Below are 23,407 nucleotides of genomic sequence, written 5' to 3'. Positions count from 1 at the left end.
ACATCAGTTTATTTTTAACCTTATTTAATCATTAAGAAAGACCATAGTGTGAAATGTGGTGCATTAATTCATACCTAATACATTTTCAAGAGCAAGTGGAAGGCCAAATACCATTAATGCAACTAGGCACGAATTAATGGACAATAATTTGTGCACTGGATTATTGTATTGCAATTATGAAGCATAATTTTAAAATATTTATATATGCTAATTAAGTGATGAAGCTTCAACTCTAATCGGTGAACTGGGCTGCATCTCATTAGCCAATCAGATTATTTCTTTTTTCTGACTGTTGAATGATCTATGTTAGTTTAGGACAGAGGACACAAAGTAGCACAGACAATGGTCTTAATCTTGCTAAGATAGCAGGCATCCTACAGACAATGGCTAAGATGGGCCTGGTCATAAAAAGGGATCAATATGGACAGGGCTTGAAGCCTTGGCAGAGGGTCACTGAAATCAGGATGATTCAGTGCAGGCATGATCAGAACCATCATTAGCCAACATCTGCAGAAATTCCAAGCACTGCCACAGGCACATAATGAATGTTCTACCACCAGATGTAGATCCCTAATGTACTTCTGAGAAACAGACTGACTTATAAGAGGTTTATAAAACACGGCAATGATCTCCTGGGAAGAAGGTATTTTCTGGCCTCAACTAGACTAGAATCTTTACAGTGTCACAGCGTTTAAGGCTTGAAGGGACATCAGATTATCGTCTGATCTCCTGCATATTTCAGGGCACAGAACCCAACCCAAGTTACCAGAATTGAGACCCACATCCTGCAACAGACTAAAGACGTAGTTTTCAAATTTTTTCCATTTCCAGAAACCTAAAATTTTATGCACACTACTTTGGACCTCCAGGGATCTGCAAATCACAGGTTGAAAACCATTGGACTAAAGTATTACAGCCCTAAGAAGGTTAAATTATTGTGTTCTGCAGGCAGAGCACAGAAGGGAACAAGGTCCATGCAATGGTAGGGGATTGATTTGTTGACAAGAACCCAGATGATCTTAGCAAGTGAGATCTATGTTCCATACTGCAGAGGAAGGCAGAAATCCTCACAAAGTCATGACAATCTGACTTGGGGAAAATTCCTTGACCCTGAGCATGTGAGTAACACCTAGTAGGCAAGTGTCTGAGAAACAGAACTCTCTGTACTGCTTTCAATGTTTCTGGAAAATGCCTCCTCATGCCAGTCTGTGGGAGTTTTTTTGTTTTTCAATATAACAAATTTAAATTTCTTACTGAAATGCATTCTTTGTTAAAATATTAAATATCATATAGTTAAAAGAAACACTGTTAAAAATCATACTTCTTTCAGGACAATATTTTATAACTATTGTTACAGTGAATGCCTGAGATTAATAGCCAGAGATGAGAAAAAATGTGTTTCTCTGCTTTGTCAGTCTGTTTACCTGGTGCATTTGACAATGTTTTGTGTACAACCAGTTTCCCCATCTGGGTTTTTCATGCAACAGGGAAGAGAAAAAACAATACTGTATGAAGAAAATGTAATTAAAATCACCACATCAGCGAGGGATTCCAGGGCAAGAATAGTGCCTGAAAGTTCTTTTAATGCCCCCCTTTTCTGGTAAACTGATTAGATTTTAAGCTGATGGAATCACTTAAAATATAAAACATTTGACTGACCGAGGGAGATAACTCAGTTTTATTGACTATTAGATGGCCCTACATCACTGGGCAATGTTACAGATCAATGGAAAAGTATGTTATGAACTATATTGATGATAATGTGTCTGAACAGATATATATTCTTTGCTTGATTTCTTCTAGATTATTAGTCTATTTGGTGCACTATATAACTTTGCACATTTCTGCAATTCCTCTAGTAAAGGATCAGTTGGAATACCTTATTTCCATTGATGAGAAATTATATGAAGCCTGTGATATAAATTTAATAGTTAGAGCCTGAACCTTCAAGGTGCTTAGAACCCTCCACTCCCACTGACATCCAAAGGAACTGAGTTCTCAGCACTCTCAGAATCAGGACACAAACTAGGCTAGTACAATCCTGACCATTAGCTTTTATGAAAAAGAAGAAGGTAGCATGGAGAGGGACAGACTGAATAGAAGCAAATATGGAGAAAGAAAGGGGAGCTGAGAGAAGGCATCTGGTAGAAAAAAGATGAGTGCAGAATAAAGAGAATGCGATTAATTACTGAATTAAAATTTGTCATTATTCTGAAATTAATTCTGAATATTGCTAACAAAAATGTTAAAGACCATGTCTAGTGTTTATGGCTGAAGTTCAAAAGATACCTGGTCTGACCAAACAAAAGACTTTCTATAACAGACCAGTACGGAAAAATTTGCTAGCACAATTCAAGACGTTAAATGAATGTACTCTATTGATCTTCTAAAAACCACAAAGTAGCAGAGGTTATTATGTACTTTCCTCTTCGATATGTTTTCTGTCATCTGTATGATTAGCTTTAATACACCAGCTATTTAAAAGCCTCTTAGTGTTATCTATGCTTAAAATTTTCAATGCTAAAGTGTTTGAATTTAAATATTACTAGCAGAAAAGGAGCACAGCCAAATACTTCTGATCTTATGGGAAGTTGGGAATCATCCAAACCTGGCAAAGTTTTAATTAGCAGTTAAAAACTATACAAAATACATTAATAAAGCAAAATTAATAATGATTCATTTCAGAACAAATTATTTCCTTCCTTTAGATTCTTTATTCTTCTTTAACTAAAATGTTTTCAAATGAAACAAGTGCTTGCCATGTAGCCCACGGTACTGTTTCACCTTTTAAAATAAACCCTCACCACATGTAATTTCACCTTGAGGAGAGGGAAGGAAAAAGGAGGAAATGATGGCATGTGACAGACGTCAGTCATGTTGCTTAACGGGCAGGTGCTCAGAGACTATGTACATGGATTCTGTTTAAGAATTTGAAAAAAATAGAATAGTCTCCATAAAGGGGTCATCAAAAAGGCAGCAGAATACCCCCAAAAAATCTCTAGGACAGGACACAGAATCCATCACATGAATATAGAAACCCTCCAAATTTCTAGTCTTACCCACAAACCCCTCCCTTCTACCACAACATAAATGAGATTGGAGAGAAAAATGCCTCTCTCCTCATGTGATATTGCTACAGAGGGTCCCCACATAATATAAATAAAAAATGAAGTTACTAAGAGGCAATTTTTATGTGCTGCCTAGATTCTGGAATTTTCTCCAACACCAGGTATCAAATTGCCTGATTCTTTTGACCTTTAAGGAACATTCTGAAATGCATCTATTTTCCTTAAGAGGACTGCATTGAGGACTGGATTTTGGAAAACTTTTCTCCCTTGCATACCTATGGAGCCAGTGGCCAAAAGTTTGCTGCTTCTGCTTCCTGAGTTAAAGGTATAGGCAGACACAGCACCATAAGTGGCAGCTTGGGCGCAGATGGCCATCGGTGAAGGGAGTGGTGGCCTTGCCTCCCTGCTGCACCAGTATGCAGTACAGATTGGCATCAGGAGGAGAGCATGTTGTGACAATTAAGGGGCTCGATTATTGTCTTTCCTTGTGAGGGGAGGAGGGTTATTAGGGGAGAAAGCAATTATTCTTGAATGGATGAGGCATAATCACACCTATGCAGGGATGGGCAGCCTTACTGCATTCTTTCAATTAGGAAGCAGAGCAACAACATCTCTACATCCCTTTGATATGCAACCTGCCTCAAAATGGGTGAGAAAGAGGCAAGGCTCCAGCTCCATTCTCCCCTCTGCATGAGTTTAAAGAACTGGCTGAGCATTTATCAACATGGTGTAGCATAAGAACTTCCCCAGCGCTCAGAGGAGTTTTAAGAGCTCATTCTGTGGTGTTCCAACTCCAAACTGCAGGTTACTCAAGCTGTCCCAAAGGGGATAGTGGTTATTCCTGCACATGCTCTCTATCAGCCTGGAAGCATGCTACATTCATCTGTCCTCCTTAGGAAGAAAGCATGGTGCCCACCCACATCCTCTGTTAATGTAAAGTGGCTGTAGCTTTTAAAGCCACCACAGAACTGTGTACAGACTGTTTATTTACAGACTGAAAAAAGATTTTCCATAACCTCTTTGCCTGTGTTATCTACAAGTGATGCCCTCCAATTTAACACAAATCACTTCACTTAAGCTAGTCAAAATAATATAGCTTTGCAAAGAGGCAATTAATATTTACAATTAAAACCTAGCTGCACTTCAGTGGGAAGCAATTAGACAAGTAACTTAATTTAACTAAGCCTATCTAAAAATGCCAGTGTATTTTATTATAGTGCATTGGTATTTAGAAAATACATTTCAGAAAGGGAAGCAAAAATTAAAAGCTCAATTAATGCCATTTTTTGACAATTGTCACTCTAGAGTGAACAAACTCAATTTTCCTCTTTTCAACTTCATAAAATTTAGAAGGACTTAGACAGGGTTAATACATAACAAATGGAAACAATTATTAAAACAAACTGTGGCGATGCATGCAATTGGCCAGGAATTGTCACTTCAGTATCTACAGTAAAACTCCATTGGTCCGGCATCCAATGCTCTGGCACTCCTGATGGTCTGGCACCATCAGGAACCCGGAAGTGCTCCGGCTGCCAGACAGTTGGAGCTGCTCTGTGCCTGGCTACCCCGATTCAGCTGCTGTTGAAACTGACCAGCAGCTGAATTGCGGAAGCCACGGGCAGAGCAGCTGGGGTGCTGCCGGGTTGGTCCCATAGCACTGCCCCTCGGGGCTGCGGGACCAACCCGGCAGCACCCCAGCTGCTCTTGGGGATGCCTGGGGAAGAGCAGCTGGAGTGCTGCCGGGTTGGTCCCACAGCGCCGAGGGGCGGCGCTACCGGACCAACCCAGCAGCACCCCAGCTGCTCTGCCCTAGGCGTCCCCGATTCAGCCGCTGCTGAAACTGACTAGCGGCTGATTCCAGCAGCACCCCAGCTGCTCTGCCCCAGGCATCCACAAGTCAGCCGCTGCTGAAACTGACCAGCAGCTGATTCTGGTCAGCTGCTGGTCAGTTTCAGTAGTGGCTGAATCGGGGAAGCCTGGGGCAGAGCAGCTGGGGTGCTGGAGGGTTGGTCCCGTAGTGCCCGCCCCTCGGCGCTGCGGGACCAACCCGGCAGCATCCTAGCTGCTCTGTCCCAGGCGTTCCCAAGAGCAGCTGGGGTGCTGCCGGGTTGGTCTCACAGTGCCGAGGGGCGGCGCTACCAGACCAATCGGGCAGCACCCCAGCTGCCCTGCCCCAGGCGTCCCCGATTCAGCCGCTGCTGAAACTGACCAGCAGTGGCTGAATCGGGGATGCCTGGGGCAGAGCTGGACTATCAGAAGGGGGGGCTATGAGGGGTCTGGGGCGGCATCCCCATCCCCCACCCCACCCAAGACCCCTCATAGCCCCCCCTTCCGATAGTCCAGCATATGTGATAATCCGGCACCCCCTGGGTGCTAAAGGTGCCGGATTATCGGAAGTTTACTGTATTAAGTTTTTGTTACAAAATACCAGAAAGATATTTTTGATAAGGAAGTTGGCAAACAAACAATCATATTCAATAATATGATTGTGACTAACACTTAATAACAGTGATTGTGATATCAGTTCTCAAAACAAAACATTTTTAAAATACATTTCTGTATTTGGTTCAGTCTGCTACAGTTCTTGCCTGCTATGCCATGCAATCATCAAAATGGGATGCCTCCATCCTGATTTATCTATCTGCTTTTTAAAACAACAGGAGTCTGAAGACTTTGTTTCTAAGGAAAGCATGAGCAGCCAGATACTTATGGTCTGTCTGTTCTGCCTTACCTTTTACAGGCCATTTCTAAAGGTTAGGTTGTCACAGCTGCCTTAGCCACACAGGGGAATTAAAGGCCCCACATTCATATTGCTCCAATACTAAACCAAGACTCCATTGTGGTGAGGAGAGCCAGGCCTACTTGTCCAATGTGCCTTGCTGCAAGCAAGTGGATGGAAGCAATAGGAAGAGCCCTTGTTGGCTCTTCCCTTTTCCCTCTAAACTACTTGCTTGCTGCACAGTGGGGACTGAGATACTCCATGAGAAAAGGGAAAGTAACTTGTTTGCTTTACCAAGCAAGGGAGAAGCGGGGGGAGGAGGGGGAGAGGGGGGGGCAGGGAAATGTGACTCACCAAGGGCAGGTATACACTGCAATAAGAGATGTGACTGCAGCACCAAGCTAGTTTTGATCTAGCTAGCTCCTACAACAGCAGCAGTGACATTATGAGATCATGGGAGAAGCATGGGCTGAACAACTCCACTCAGTACCCCAGGTAAAAGCCCAATCTGCCTTTCATGTTACTGTGGCTTTACTACTGTTATCCCAGTTACTCAAGTCCAAGCTATTTCAAGTGTAACTAAATGTGCTGCACTCACCTCTCTGATTGCAGTGCAGTCAGACCCTTCACCACAATTCTCTGGGCTGCTCATGAGGCAATTCAGCTCTGCACTGTCCCTCACTCAGGACAGTCTCTACAGTCACAAGGTAGCCATAAGTTAATAAACTACAACTCTCTAGTCTTCCTCCAAAGACTTTTGTTTTTTCTATTTCTTAAGTGCACCTGTTCCAATTTCCCATGGCAAGCATATCCACAATATAACACGAAATTAACACAACATGAGTTAATAAAATAACGGAGTTACCTTTAACAATAACCTTAGTCATTCTTCAGGCTGAGTCCTTTACATGGTGCCTGGCTGATTAACCTCAGGGTCTTTCAGGTTAGTGGGACAGCTGAGCCATATAAAGTGAACAAACCTATGCTTCTCTAAAGCAAACAAAGCTTTATTTGATTCACATTCATATTTGTGAACCACACAATGTTTCTGTAAACCTATATTAAACATTCCTTTGTTTATGTTCCTCATTGCTTGTGTATGAATGGTCTTTTAAATCAGTTGGATGCATACATAACTGCACCATGATTTACTTACCTATGTCTTGTATCTCTGTTCCTAATATGGCAAATTAATCCAGGAGCCACAAGAAAAGTAAAACAACAATTGTCAGTATCAGTGAACAAACCAAACCAACATAAACCAACCCAATATAATAATAACTTTGACATAGACAAAAGCTTCAGAGGGGTAGCTGTGTTAGCTTTTAACTGGAAAAACTTAAAACACAACAAATAGTCTTGCAGCACCTTAGAGACTAACAAAACAAGATAACAAAACATGTAGCTGTACGTAGCTTTCATGGGCACAACCCACTTCTTTATACATATGAAAACACAGTTAACTTTGTATGTCCCCCAATGTAAATTATAGACACTAAAGACATAAACAGTTAAATCATTCAGCATCCCATCTCTACTCCACTTGTTTTTCCCACTCACATTCAGTTGCTTCCTTTCTACAGTAAACATCTCTAACTTCACATTGAGCAATTAACTTACAATCATACTTTAACTATGTTAACTGGTTACATGACCACGTTTTGATGAGTAAAATAGGTTTAGTGTGGCCTCTGTACTTTACATGGTACCTAGTTCTGTGTGTGGTTCAGTACTAATGTTAGTAAGGGTTTGATCCTGAACAGTGCTGAGTGCTCCTTCTGACCTCAACACAAGTTGAGAGCACCCAGCATCTTGTAGATTCAAGCTCTAAGTGACACAAGATGCAGAGCACCAATGGTGAGTGAGACATATGCTTTAGGGTACTGTTTAGGGGCCAGAACTATTTAATAGCTACCAACAGAGTAAAACTGGATAAAGTGTCAATTATAAGGGATTAGCAGTGTCAGGGTAGCTTTTTGGTGATGTAGCAACACATGGTTTGACACTGCCTGTCTGGAGTTCAACCCAGCTCTACTTTGCTGTGCTTTCTAAAAGAGACAGTGAGCAATGTAACTATATTTGAGTACTTCTGAACTTGATCTGTCCATCTACTGTACAGGCAGGTAAAGTGTCTATTGTTATCTCTGAACTAACATACATACCTACTCCTCAATTTAAATACTCCAACAGGAGTAATACTAGTTTTAAACAAAAATACTTTAAAATTTTATTCTATTTTGAAAAACTAACTACGACAAATATGGGGAGAAGACTCAGATAATTCAATGTTGCAGCTTGATTAATTATGCGATACCTGTACCAGTGGCCAACAAACAGAGGCAGCCCTCCCTACTGCATCCTGTTTAAGTGGCCACTTTAAGGTAATCTCAAAGGGGTAAATTTTATGCTTCATGAGAAAGTCATGTTTCTTACAGGCAGTGAAATTTGGTTAATCTCTTAGGTCCTTTAAATACATTTTACTGTATTTCTCGTGTATCATGTTCACATTAATAGATCTGACCACCAATCAGTAAACTCCAAGATTTCCTACCTTAATTCTAAAATGCTAATGGAATTTCCTGAGGGAAAAATGCGTCTGACAAAATTGAAGTCTCCAATGTACACACTGCCATCTGGACCAGAAGCCAAGGCAACCGGGGCAAAGAGTTTGCTGCTGAGGGCAAGTCCATTGCAATTGGAACAGGAGACACTTCTCTGGTGTCCATTGCCCATGATGGTTGAGATGACTGGGGGTTGCTGGGAAATGAACATGTTTTCTCCATTTCCTTTGTGTACGATCCCTGAACATGAGAGAAGAAAAAAGGATGGTGACAAAGAAAGTGTTGTTCCCTCTTACAAACTACTTGTGCTCAATTCTGCTATGCTTTCAGCATGCAGAAAACATATGTAAGGGCTTCCATTTTTGTTTTTACTCATTCCACCTTCTGTTCCATATGAAAGGACCATTACCTGTAAAAGCTTATTAAAATCAATGTTAAGATTCTCCGAAAATATGTCTGTGCCAATGCACAATCTGGACATGCCAAAATTTTCATGTGTGGGTGCCCAAAGTTGTGTGTCTAAATGTATGCTGTCATCTCAATGAATAGCCTGGTTTTCAGAGATGGCACCATTGATTTCAATTGCAGCTGTAGGTGTTCACTCTTTCTGAAGATCCGGCCACTTTTATTCACATAACTAACTTATTTTACTCTACTTATTTCTATTTAAATTACCAAAAGATGCCTATCCAAGGTGCTAGGTAATCTAAAAGACTGCTGAAGTACAATAAAATCTAAGCAGAATTAAAATGATAGTACACCCTTAACCTTCTCCAGAAAGCCACTCAAAGAGATGTCTTACGTATCGTAACTGGGAAATCAGTAAAATTCAAACTATTTTGGGCCAAAGTGGAGAGAGAGCAAGTTCCAGAGTCTGGAACTCCTGTAGAGAGCATCCTGTTAGCTGCCCCACTCTCCTTTTATATAAAAGGAGGGGAATTCAGCTCAAGCACCCTTGCTGACTGCATCTGTGGCAGAATGGCATGGGGAGAGAGGCGATCCCTCACACAGGCTGGCTCCAGACCTTTACTCTTCACAGGTCATAAACAATACCTTAAATATCACCTGGAGACCAATGGGCAAATCCTAGAACACTGGAGTTACATGCTTCCGGAAGTGCTAGGTGTCAAATTTTGGTATAAGTTCTTATGAACCTTTGACCCACCAAAACTGAAATAAAATGATCTGGCTGGAAAAAAAGGCAGCAGTTAAAATTTTCTGCATTTCATCTTTGAATTTGACAATACAGGAGAAAAGCACTTAACACTTTCAGTAAAGTAGGATCAGATCTCTTAAATAGTATATTAAAAGGTTCTAAGAACCTTCCCCAATTCTGAACATCTTCCTCTCTAAGCTATTTTAAAAACTGGGCTCATGATGAGAGGTCAGACTTGGTTAGTGCTCTCATAGATCAACTATTAATTGAAGTACTATCTGATTTCTTAGGGATTATGACTTAAACATTCATTTTATTCATACATTTCTCTCAGGTAGCAGATGAAGTTCTTAAAGACTTTGAATATTTAATGAAGGGAAATTAATAGCAGGACTGTTCTGTATTTTTCAGACAGTGCATTAAACTGCAGTAGATAATCAACATTCAAATTTAAATAAGATCTGCTTGATAATAATGTATAAAAATGTTGGTGACTGCAGCACAACTGTGTTAAAAGTGGAAGAATAATTCCAGTGAGTGAACTTCTTACCAATGAGAATATAATATTGCCTGCCATAAAGAGGAAAATAGCTTTCTAACATGTCAGTATTTCAACACTGCACTACAGGATATATCATTCAAAAATCGTTTCGATTATTAGGCTGGTAATACCAGATCCAGTGCTAACATCATTTTCTCAGGTAGACATCATTTTTATAACAATAAAGCAATACAGTTAACAATTACTTTCAAAATGACATGTTATTACTAGGCTTATGGCAATTTTCAAACTGAAGATAGGTATTCTTTTAATATAGCAATTCCAAAATTCCCTGTCTCTATTAGAAAACCCAGAACTCCACCAAAGAGTAGGAGTGATTAAAGGAAATAAAAGACAAGTGAATGTAGTTTCTGATTACTTTGGCACATTTGATGGTTTGCCTTCCTATTTGGCACTGCCATATCAGTGTACTGACATTAGCATTCCTGGGTAAAGGTGAAAAAAAGCACATAAACACTTTGTATTGTATTATTTTCAGCTTTTGAAAATACAGATCATGTTGAAAACTTCTTTATGTCTTGTTCCAAGAACAGATTTCTCTACTGCCTATGCATGACACTATACCATTCAATCTTACTTCACCTATTAAAACCACTTCCTCATCAAGTGTTAGTTCAAGAATGCATTATTCTTCTTTCAGATCTCTTCCACCTCACCTCTAGGCCACCATACCAAATCTACTTGCTATGTAAAATGAACCAAGAATCACATCAGTGGGCCTGATCCTGAACTGAAGAATACCGGTTGAACACGAGTATAACTCCATTTACTTTATAGAGTTACTCTTTATTTATACTAGTGCAAATTAGATCAGAATCAAACCCAATGAGTATTATGCATGCATTAAGCCAAAAGAGTGCTAAGCATTAAGGAATTTAGGATATGTCTCCTCTGCTATCAGAGGTATGACATATCTAAACTGGTTTAAACCTAACTAGCACAAGTACCAATATCAGTTATGCCATGGTCATCTGAAGTCCATGCTGCCATGGCTTCACTCCTATTGGTGCTCATGTTGGTTGTGTTAGAGCTAGCGTGATTATTCTATACGTGCTGCAAGCAGACTTCCAACTGTAGAGTTACCATATTTGAACTTTCAAAAAAGAGGACACCCCTGAGAAGGAGTGTATGTGTATCAATATCTACCAACTCATGTTGTATTAACACAATGTGTATAACACATTAATATGTGAGTTGATAGATACTGATACACATACACTCCCTCTTAGGGGGTGTCCTCTTTTTTGAAAATTCAAATATGGTAACCCTATCCAACTGAAGCATAGAAATACCTTTAGACATAAACAGGGGAAACTTCCTTGTGCTGGATGGTGGATAAGGATTACATTAGGCTATTCTAGATGATCCTTAAAGTACAACAGCGGTCTAGATCTAGTGCTCACACTTCCCCTTGTTTAGACATTTTTTTTGTGACTTACAAATAAGTTTCAAATTAAAATACCCCTTAAAAGCCAGTGGGTGGTGCTTTATGTTGATTTCAAAGTGGAATCCATTTTTCAAACTTATTTGTGAACAAGGGTCAGAATATGTATTTCGTTTTGGTATTTAGGATTGGTATATAAAAAGAACTTGGACATATGCGAGCATAATCAATGGAAATTTACTCCCAGTAAAAAGCACTGAGCTCACAGGAAATGCTGGCATTTGTCTGAGGCTAAAAATGTAAAGACTATCTTTTATCTGTTTCAGACAAATAATATATAATTATGGCTCTGGAGAGTTTGTTTGCTTTTATTCAATTTAAGCATATACGTAGTCTTAGGTACATGAGTAGTCTTTTTGGGTTCAGTAAGAGCTTTGCTAGACAAGGGCCAGAGTTACTGTATCTGTAACTTCAAAGTATGAAATCCCTTTAAAAGGGACAAAAATTCATTCAACACACTTTCCCATCACGAAAAATCCACTTCAAAAGATTCACTGAAAATATTGGTTATTGGGGTATTCATTTGCATTTGTGAGTTCTCTATGTATTTCAAAAGGACTTTATGCCTTAGGGAGGTAGCTCGTACATGTGTGCTTGTTAACTGATTATGACAAATAGTCTGAAAAGTCTTCATGTTGGGGAAAAATTGCAACAAACTCTGACAAAAAAGAATAGAAAGATTTAATCTTATTTTTCTAAACCAGAAAAACAAAATGAGGGGACAATAATCATGGTCTTAGGGAGCAAAATATATTTAATTATCTATGTTAATACAATATGGCTGTCTGCTTATTGGTTCAAAAAAGTATGTGTTTAAAAAGTCAGGGTTTCCAGGACAGAATGGCGGGGGAGGGCATTTCAGAGTGATGGAAAAGCTTTTCATTTCAAGGATGCCACAATTAATCAGGAAATATTTTAGAGAAAGAAAAGATGCCCTTACTTCTCAAAATGATAAGATGCCTTGTGTCTTTACAGCTTGCCTAAAGTAATGTTTGTATTGATCAGATTTAGACTTGAGAACAAATTCATGAAATGTATTTCTGCATAAACCTATCTATTTTCACAGTTTTTTTCTGTTATGCAGTTTAAACTTGTTCTTGGAAATATCTGTATGCAGAATATCACTAACATGTGTGTGTATGTGTGGGGAGGGATTCACTGCATCATAGGATATGCTTCACTGCAGTGTTAGCTTGAGGTTCACCTTGAGTTTTGTCCGTCGCCCAACTTCTGTCCACATATATAATTATCTAAATTATATTAAGTGGCACTTTAAATTCAGATTAGCTAGTCCTTCAGGTGTGGGGTTGGAAATGGTTTGAAGCTTCACTGCTGCTGATGCTAGAGCTGGTAAAGCAGTGGGGATGTAGCAACTTGAGTTGAAGCATCTGAAATTGCCAGTCCAGTCATTGTGTGCAGCTATATGTTCGCTTTGGCTGGGTATACTCTGCAATAAAAGAACCACACCTGGCCTTGGTCATCTGCCACAAGCTCATTGGGCTTACTGTGCAGGGCTAGAAAGCAGCAGTGTAGCCTTTCTGGTTTGGCCTGGTGCCTGGGCTCTGGGGCCATGATAGAGGAAGGTCTTCAGAGCCTGAGCTTCATCCCAAGCTTGAGCAGTCTCATGAGCTCAAATCAGTTGAACTGGGCTCTGCTGTGGATGGTTTATCTAAGTACAGACAAATCCTTTCACTCAACAAGGCCCTTGCACTAGGCTAGCTCAAGTGGGTTAACTCAAATATACTAACTCGAGCTGACTGTGGCAGTTCTAAAGACCATGTCAGAGGGCTTTACTGGCAGACAGTCTGCAGGGGAAGAAAGCTGTGGTGGCAGATATTGAATGGAAATTCCTTTCCATCAGTGGGCTAAGACAGGGCCAGAACAGCCCAAAAAGCATGTGTGGCACAGGCTGAAAAGAAAGTATGTCTAGAATGGCTAGTAGATGCACTCACTCATCAGATTGCCTCAGCAACCTTCATTCAGCAACAAAAACATTATTGCTAATGGGTTCAGGCCATATTAGATTCATGTTATTTTTCTGTCACTGATAAGCAAATAAAGGTTTTTTTCCCCTAGTTATTTCTGCCACTTGCAATCAAAGTGAAGAATCAACTACTCAGACATCTAATATGCATACAATATTATTCAGTCAAGAGCAGCCTCAATCAGCTGAAATATGTGTATATAACTGATCAAATCAAGTGTTTTTAACATTAAGGTGAAATGAAAGTTACTTAAGGACTATTTGCAGTAAAGTTCCACAATTTTTACATTTGAATTGTGTTTCCAGGGCTATTCCTAGAGTTTGGATTAACTGGATTGTGACAGCATTTCAAAAAGAGAAAGTAAATTCAGTCCCTATTAAGGGTTCACACTTACATCCCCACAGAGTTAATGCTTTAATTAAATACAAAAAGATCTCTAGAAATTAATTCCTGAGAAGGATACTCCACACTTATACCTTTCAAGGCTAGCGCTATCAGGCAGATGAGGTTAGAACAGGCTGCATCTTTTTAAAGGACGCAGAAGGCTTTCTGGGTCTATTCAGTCCAGTATTTCCAGAAACTATGGACAGTATTTCTGGGAGTGACCAATGGACAGGTCATCCCTATGTACCTTGTGCTCTGGTCAGTGGCTAAAAGACACAGTATAACCCCAAAGATTTACTGCTCATAATTGTGTATTTTACAAAGTCTCAAATATTTTAGTGTCTGTGTGGTGAATTAGGAGAGACTTTACAGTAAGCTAAGGTCAGACATTCATATAAACTAAAGCTATAAAAGAAAGCATTCCCAATAACTCAGTTTTGAAACAAAACTAAGTGGAAAACTGGCCCTAAGATTAGACTATGGGGCTCACAGTTGGGGTCTGGACTGATTTCTCTTTGTGTTAAATGTCACCAGCTGGCATTTAAAAAAGTCAATCTATACAAACCAATAAGGTGGGTATGAAAGAACCACTGCTTAAAATGTCAAACTATTTAAAATCAAAATCATGATAATTTATAAACTAAACCTGACCTTTTGTATTTGGAATATTTACACGACAGCTGTACATCTGACAGTATAACTTAAAACCTGACAGCTTTACATGTGTGTGTGGATCTGGGTTACAGTTGTTTGAAGATGGAAACAGATTTTAGTGGCTAGATTCTTAGCTGGAAAATTGGCAGAGTTCTACTGAAGCTAGCACTAAGCTGATTTGCACCAGCTGAGAATATGATCCTAGATTTTTTTTCTCCCAAGGACTGTAACATGTCCATTTATTTGCAAATTCATATTCATTCTCAATAATGTAACATACTATGACTGTTCATTTGCTAATTTAAATGCACTAAGAGTAGTTCCTAATTATAACTGTTTGGGGGGAAATAAAATAATAGGTAATGAGAAAACAGATTAAAAGTCTCAGAGTCTGAGTAATTCATTACATAGGGAAGAAGTTAGGAGAGCAAAATAAATGAGTAGATTCTTTGTGTGAGTGCGTGAGTGTACACATGTGCTTCTGAAAGGTTCTACAGTGCTGCTTGGAAGAGTAAAGTTTTTTATTTATCTACTGCTCGGATACAAAGTGGGCATCAATGCAAGACTGCGCACTGTCTAGAGGAGTCTAGTCAATGGAAAAACCACCTCCAGAAGATCAGTGTTTAGGTCAATTTCTATGCATATTTGTCCTTAGTCCCACTGGTGAGACTGCCAATAATTATGCTAATTTAAGAAGCTGTAGCAGTGAGTTTGTGACACAGACACTTGTCCACTGAGAAGATGACACACCATCAATTCTCTTCACACAGACCAGCAAACCATAGCAAAATTCAATCCCTTACTATCTTCGTTTGAATTCAATATAACAATCTAGAGGTATAAAGTCTAGATCCTACATTAGTATTATCATGATACAGCCTAATGACAAAAATATACATTAAAAAGATTTTTATTCCTGATAGCTAAGACACGCACATAATTTTTTTCAGTTGGTGGGTAAGTGCACAGTTCCCAGTAAAAGAAGTTGCACACTCAAAGGATATAACATTAATAATGAAAAGTTGAACATCTAAATTCTTCATTACCATATTGAAAACGTATTCCTTTCCAACATATCTGATTGAGAACGGAAGGACTTACCACTTTGTGGATTCAATATGTGGTGTTTGTTTATGGACCAACCCCCCAGATTCGACGCATCCATCTCAAAGCCCTGCAGGATAGCTGTCCTTTTCTCCCACAGAATAAAATCATGGCATGTTTCATATTCATATCCTACTGACACTGCAAATAAATGATGATATGTTAGACTGTTTTCCCTTCCATTTATTATCTATTTTTCCATACCAGTTTTTATTTCTACCTGTTAATAATGGGGCTGCTATGCTGGCTCCTGCATTTGATTTTGATAGTTTGAGGATACAAAAAAAAAGTCTAAGAGATTATTAGTTCCTTTGATAGTTATGGTTACTGCTGTTTCAAAAGTCTATCCTTGTAGTATCAATTATGTATTGGCTTTTGCATGGAATTTGTCTGATTCGTTCAATAGCATCTCCCTTAACTAAATGAACCATTGCTAAATTAAGTGTTTTGTTTTGTTAAAAGAGGGGGTTGGAAGTTCAATTCCACTTAGCTGATCTTTTCCCTTTGATACACATAAGAATATCAAAGATATGTCACCTTCCCTGGTCCAGCAAATTCCCTGGTCTGGGACTAGTCAAGTCCCAAGGGTACCGGACCAGGGAGGTTCAACCTGTACTGGCCTTATTCATCAATGGTCAATAACAGAACAAGTGCTATTCTACGTATTACTGTAGAAGGAGGATGAAGGAGAAATGTTTAATATGAAGCAACTTTGCGGATTATCACCTATATTATAGCATCTTTTCTTCAGTTAAACACTTAAGTTCAGCTCAGCTCAGGCACATATACTGTTTGCAACACTAGGAATAGTCAGGAGTTGCAGACCTCTCTGCGGCAGATTCTCAACGGGTATAAAGTACCATAGTTCTATTGAACTCAGTGGAGTTTAATTGACTTTAATGGAGCTATGGTAGTTTATACCAGCCGAAGATCTGCCCCTAGATGTCCATAATGGAGCACATTTTAGGATCCTGGTGACAATGGAATATTTGTACTATTCTCTGCCCATATCTAAAATTTCTGAATTGCCAAAGCTACTAGAAGTGGGCCTCATCCTCCCTGATTGGATTCACCTCGTTATCTCTAGCCTGATTCTGGCCTGCATATTTATACCTGTCTCTGGAAATTTCTACTACATGTATCTGATGAAGTGGGTCTTTGCCCATGAAAGCTTATGCTCCAACACTTCTGTTAGTCTATAAGGTGCCACAGGACTCCTCGCTGCTTTTGCAGATTCAGACTAACACAGCTACCCCCTGATACTTGACACCTATTTTATATACTAACTTTATATATGTAGCACTAGGCCACATGCTTTAACTCTGTTTTATTTCCATTTTAAAAGAATCTCTTTTCAGAGACAAGAGTACTATTACATATTTTTACTTTTAACCTTTCCATTTTAAGAAGAAACTCAGTTGTTATAATTTCTGCTGCAAATGTAAGATCAGGAAATTTCCTCAACGTGTAAGACTTGGAGAGTGGGAAAATGACACGAGATATTTATCTGCTGCTCTCCTCAGATGTTTCCATGCATGCGAATACCTTCAGAAAGCCTGTGTTTTTCTGAGACCACATTTTTTAAATAGACTATGACAGCAAATCATTATGTAATTGTTGCCAATAATCCCAAAGAAAAATGAAAGTGTTTATAGGTTTTATAATATTAAAGGCAGATGTTTATATTCCTGTGCTTACAGGACTTCAATTCGCTGTAATTTAATGTAATTAAAATGAAGTGTGAGCAAAATGCATTATTAAATATTGGTAACATATCAACAAGGAATTATTTTGACAAAATTCACATAATGAATGCAAATAAGGGTCCCAGAGTACTCCAATCTGTCAAATTAAATAAGGCTTTATTGGAAGCTTAGAAAGCAAGTTAACAGTGTACTTAAATATAAAGAATTTTGCTTCTGTTTTGCAAGAAACATAATTAAATTAACTTTAACTTAAATCAGATATTGAACCCTAAATAATTAAATAAATAAACAATGGACTGGTTTGTTTCCCTTGATAAATGCTTTAGTAGTATTCATTTTAGGATTTTGCAACTCAATGTGCCATTTTGTGGCATCTCTAACAGTTATATTGTTTAAAGTCTAGATATGTATTGGACAAGGGTGGACTTCAGGATTACTGAATATCAAATAATCCAAATGGGAATTAGCATATTTAATTGCTCTGTATTGTATCTATTAGTACTAACATATTTACTGCTCTTTTATGTCATTTCCAAGACAGCCAACATTTTATAAACAACAAAATTCCATAATATCATTGTTGTTTACTGTACAGTATGTATAGATGGAAAAATGAAGAAACCGGGTATTAGTCAGAAGAAAAATCTGAATTAATTTAATTCTATTCTTTGTATTACAAGCTGATATAGGAATCTATACTGCATAAGCAGTTAGGGCAAGAGTCTGCCATTCTTATTCACACTGAGTAGCACTTTATGATAGATTTCTACACCAGGTGTATGATGTGAACAATATTCCTCTCAGAAAGAATTTGTCCCCTTTTGAACACACATTTGAAAGAGTGGAGAGTCACACACAATTATTCTTGGTTGATGTCAATAAAGGTAATTATGAAGCAAGATGCTACTCCTTGTTAGTGGCAGAATGTGCCCCCAATTACTGTAATATTTTAGAATCTCGTCATACTAACACTTATTGTGAGTATCTCCACAGACTTCAAAACCTACCGAAATCCCACTGAATTAAAGAGGACTATTCACCAGAGTAAGCATTCTTGGAACAGAAAATCACTGATACAAGTTGGATCTCTCTTGTCCGGCACCCTCGGGACCTGAGTGGTCGCGAACCAGGGAGTTTGCTGGATTGGGAGAGGTCAAGGCTCTCCTCCCAACCATCAGTCCTGCCACTAGGCTCTGCTCGGACTGCACTCTCAGCCCCTGGCCCTGCTGCCACCAGCCGCAGCGAGGGCTGTGCTCCTAGATGCTGGCCGGGGCTGTGCTCCCAACCGTCAACCCCGCTGCCGCCAGCCGCAGCAGGGGCTGTGCTTCCTGCTGCCGGCCCTGCTGCTGCCAGTCCAGGCCAGCACTGAGCTCCCCATTACTGCCCTGGGCTGTGCTCCTGGCTGCTGGCCCCGCTGCTGCTAGCCAGGGCTGCCCTCTTGACTTTGGAGACCCTCACTCTCAGATGGACTCTCTGGTCCAGCAATATCTGTGGTCCACTGGACCAGACATTCCTGGATTTTAAATTTTGAACCTGTAGTCAGTGTTTGCAATAGCAGGCTGTTAAACAACATACCACATCCTTGATTAAAAATAATAAAAAACAAGATTCAAAATTAACGAGAAAATATTTTGGGTAAATTAAATGCATTTTATTTCAGTTACTATATTTTTACATTCAGACATTCAGTCATAAATCAGGGACCCACCACCTGGATAACTTTAAAATCTATATCACTGAAAGTAAAAGGTCCCCCAAAGGTATGGATGGTTTCCATGTCAAGAAGTTAACAGCTTCAGACATCAAATATAATAAACCAAGATGCCTAAAAGTTAGAATTTAGTAAACTCTAAATAGAAATGACATTTAAAATGTCACTGCCAAAAAAGGATAGAGGCAATGAGACACCGAAGGTCACAGTTAGAAAGTACATTCTCAGCACAGAGCTAGCCACTAGTATGCAGCCAGTATGAGATGGGAGAAAGGGACTTTTGAACTTAAAAAAAAAAAAAAAAAAAAAAGAACCAAAAATTGGCTTTAAAAAGAGAAACACAAGGAACCAGACAATAAATGTTTCCTAGGCAATTAATTTAGAAGCACTGTATGCTTCCTTCAAATGTATTATTACTACCAAGTACATTGAAGTAACTCAACATACCTGTTGCCTCTGCCAGGCCAGACACCTTTTGTCCATAAATGTCTGTCTTGTTCCAGGCAAAAGCATAGACCAGGTTTGTAGCAGCAGGAAACCACTTCTGAACTAGCCGCCCTTCAATAGCAACTGTAAGATGCACTTTTGTCAGTCCAGGAGGGATGGTTGCATGTGTCAAAATAATGCGGAGCAAGGTTTTATATCCAGGAGTTCGACTGCTGAGATAACTGAGCTTAACAAAGCTAGAAGGAATTGGGATTTCCTCCTGGACCACCTAGAAGAACCCAACGGTTGTACACAGTTAATAATATTCATGCCTAGGAAAAGAGCAATGTTTTATATTTCAAATCATGATGTTTTCTAAAAAAAAACCCTATGCACTACTAAAAACTCACTCCCTTGACCTGTGCTCTGCCTCTGCCAAGCATATGAAGGCAGGAATAAGACAAGATTTTCAGCATCATCCAAAGCTATGCAGTGTCTGAAAGATCGCACAGGTGGAAAACAGGTAACTTCTCTATACCTTGTTAAGGAGGCCCCTGCTGCTTTTTAATTCTTCTTTGTCTCTAATGTTTGCACATAATAATACTTTTGCCTTAAGTTTTTGGGTAAAATATATGAGATGACAAATGTTTCCTTGAACACTAGTCTTGTCTAAAACCACTAAACTCAGCTGTCCAAGAGTTGCAGGTTGACTTTGGAAAGGACTCCTCATTTGGTTAATTAACTTTTTGGACATAAACATAATTAAATAAATACATATTTTAAACTCACTAGGGTCCATACTCACTACCCTGTATTGGCTGTCCTAACCTACAGGATCCTCCCGAAGGAGCCAGGCCTTCCTGAACAACACAATCCTTTCCAGAGCTTTATAGTGTGCAGGGGGACAGCAAAGTCTGAAAGTTGGTAAGGAAATGGCGGGTGTCATAGCTTTGGCCTTTGGAGGGATGTCGGTGCTACGAGGCTATTGGCAAGGATTAGCTCTTGTGCTCACTTGTATGAAGGGGATGCTGTTGTGACAGTCCTTGGTGCAGGGCGTGCAGGGAAATGAAGAAATCTCCTTGAATATTCCTTCAGATTCTCATGCAAAGCCCTCTCACAGTTGGATCCTGTTTAATAAGTTTAAATGCTGCAGGCTGTGATTTTAGCATGTCATTACTAATGAGCCAGTAAGTCACAATGTTAAATCAACAAAATCTGGAAAAACACAAATTGTTTGCTTTGTTTATTTTTCCGGGTTCTTCTGGCTCACTTTTTGCCTCCTTAATAACAAATCATTTCCATTTCAGACACCTTCTATTAATGTATAACTACCGTAACACTGTTACAAAAATACTGCAGTACCATTGGAAGCCTGCCAGTACTTGTCTCTTCAACATATGAAAAGTGCGGTTGGCAGGGAATTCCTGATCCCTTGATTATTCCCTGTCCTTCCTGCTGACATCCCAGCTGCCTCCTCTGTCATGCATCTGACATCAATAGATTTTAAACTTTCCTCCTCCCTCTTACCCAGGAGACAACTAGTAGATATTAGTGTAACATATATTTTAGTATTTCTCTCACTTTTTCTATCCCAAACCAGATTAGGTGCAGTTACTCAGTGAATATACTGTTGTGACCTTAAGAGCATATCCAGAGTAGTGAGTTTCTTGCTGTCTGACCTGTTCAGTGTACCTCAATTCACTTATGCCATAATAATAAGTGTTGTGTAAGTTATCATTGGAAAATCACTAACACACTGATAATTAATACTGTCATATGATATATGTATGTTGAACACCCAAAGATCTACAGAAATTCAAAGGATATATAGGACTAAACTGTATTTCAAGTAGGCAAATCTAGAGAGTGAGTAAATATGTTTTCCAGACAAAAGAAACGTTGATGCCTTCATCCAGATAATGCAATCAACAGACAACTGGCAATCAAAGTCAAGTGGCTATTCATTGGCATATCAGAGGCTGCGGGAATAGATGAATTTGAATTGTAAAAAGCCTCAGAGAGGACGAAACCAGTACAGAATCTTCCCCATCAGACTCCATAGCATCTTTCCTCACAGCTGGGGCACTGGACTTTGAGAAGGATATATTTCAAAAGTTCAATGGACTACAAAAAAACCCCCAAAAGCACAAAAAAAGCAAGAGATTTGGACTTTATAAGAGATCCTGAACAAGGGAGTGGTCAGCCATCTTGCTAAAAGGAGGAATATTAAGAATATTACCTTCGACTAAGATTGTGGTTTTGCTAAGTTTTAGTCACCTTTTCACTTTTATTTGCATGTAACTATTTCTGACTTTATGCCTTACACTTGACCTCACTTTAAATCCTCTCTTTTTGTTAATAAACTTAATCTAAACCATCCTAGTGTTTTGTTTCAATTGAAGTAATTTTTAAATCCAGTTAAAGCAACACACTGCTTTGTTTTTGTCTTGCTAAAGAGCAACGGTCAGTATTGCTTTCCTAAATGTTCCAATACAGGGCTGCACATTTCAAGGAAGATGGTTTTGGGGAAAATTCAGGACTTAGGATATGCTGAGGTGACTTGGCTTGTATTAACTAAGTCTGGTGGAGACCTGAGTGTGGCTGTTATGTAACAAGCAGGGTCCTGGAGTCAGCATTGCTGCTTATCACACAGATACTCAGAGCATGCTTGTTTGCTGGCTGGGAATGTCTAGAAAGTAAGTTGTAGCAGAGTAAGGCACACACAATTATAGGAAAAAGTGACAGAATTCAAGTAGAAGGGTTTTCTACATAATAAAGAAATATGAGGCCTTTTTTAGGAAACAATGCAATTTTAATAGACAAAAATTTGGATGGAAAATATTTATACCCACAGATAACCTTCAAAATATCTTTAGCAATGAATAACCTTGCTTAGATGTCATTCCCAGAAGTACAGCCCCGGAAAGATGCAACATCACAGCAACAAGCAATAATTATATGTCAGTGTTCTTTTTTACAGCGGCACTTTAAGGAATCATAGAATACTAGGACTGGAAGGGACCTCAAGAGGTCATCGAGTCCAGTCCCCTGCCCTCATGGCAGGACCAAATACTGTCTAGACCATCCCTAATAGACATTTATCTAACCTACTCTTAAATATCTCCAGAGATGGAGATTCTACAACCTCCCTGGGCAATTTATTCCAGTGTTTGACTACCCTGACAGTTAGTCAAACACTTTCTCCTAATGTACAACCTAAACTTCCCTTGCTGCAGTTTAAGCCCATTGCTTCTTGTTCTATCCTCAGAGGCCAAGATGAACAAGTTTTCTCTCTCTTCCTTGTGATACCCTTTTAGATACCTGAAAACGACTATCATGTCCCCCCTCAATCTTCTCTTTTCTAAACTAAACAAACCCAATTCTTTCAGCCTTCCTTCATAGGTTATGTTCTCTAGACTTTTAATCATTCTTTTTGCTCTTCTCTGGACCCTCTCCAATTTCTCCACATCTTTCTTGAAATGCGGTGCCCAGAACTGGACACAATACTCCAACTGAGACCTAACTAGCACGGAGTAGGGCGGAAGAACGACTTCTCGTGTCTTGCTCACAACACACCTGTTAATGAGGGAAGACAATCAGGCATCCACTGATGTGCATCAAATACTCACCCTATCCTGTGCCTCTGAATTTCAGGGTCTGAACATCTAACCATGTTTGTAAAATTCCATTCAGTGGGATCTACATTTTCCCAAACTTGGATGAAACTTTCAAAAAATTTAGGGTGAAATCCTGTTTCCTCTGAAATCTATGGCTAAACACATTGACTTCATCCAGGCCAGATTATCACTTGTATGTGTTAAATATTAAATATTACTACCTCAACTACTTCAATTGTACCTGAAGTCTTTCATATTTAACAGTTTTACACATACAATCTCTAATTTTCATTGACAGCCATGTTTA

General features: G+C 39.2%; 1 protein-coding gene across 5 annotated transcripts in view; it reads right to left on the bottom strand.

Moving 5' to 3' along the window:
* Window positions 1-23,407, bottom strand: part of TENM1 (teneurin transmembrane protein 1) — a 1,699,828-nt gene that overhangs the window by 111,950 nt on the left and 1,564,471 nt on the right. For all 5 annotated transcript variants that reach the window (XM_075940969.1, XM_075940972.1, XM_075940971.1 and 2 more), the window contains 4 exons: window positions 19,505-19,772; window positions 15,638-15,781; window positions 8,342-8,591; window positions 6,947-6,967 (listed from right to left, as the gene is read on the bottom strand). In XM_075940969.1, coding sequence (XP_075797084.1) covers window positions 6,947-6,967; window positions 8,342-8,591; window positions 15,638-15,781; window positions 19,505-19,772 — 683 coding nt within the window. The remainder of the gene's footprint in view (window positions 1-6,946; window positions 6,968-8,341; window positions 8,592-15,637; window positions 15,782-19,504; window positions 19,773-23,407) is intronic.

This window comes from Pelodiscus sinensis, chromosome 13 (assembly GCF_049634645.1).
Source record: "Pelodiscus sinensis isolate JC-2024 chromosome 13, ASM4963464v1, whole genome shotgun sequence".
Lineage (NCBI taxonomy): Eukaryota > Metazoa > Chordata > Testudines > Trionychidae > Pelodiscus > Pelodiscus sinensis.
The sequence above is the reverse complement of the archived record's forward strand: the minus strand, read 5'-3'. Positions and strand labels throughout refer to the sequence as shown.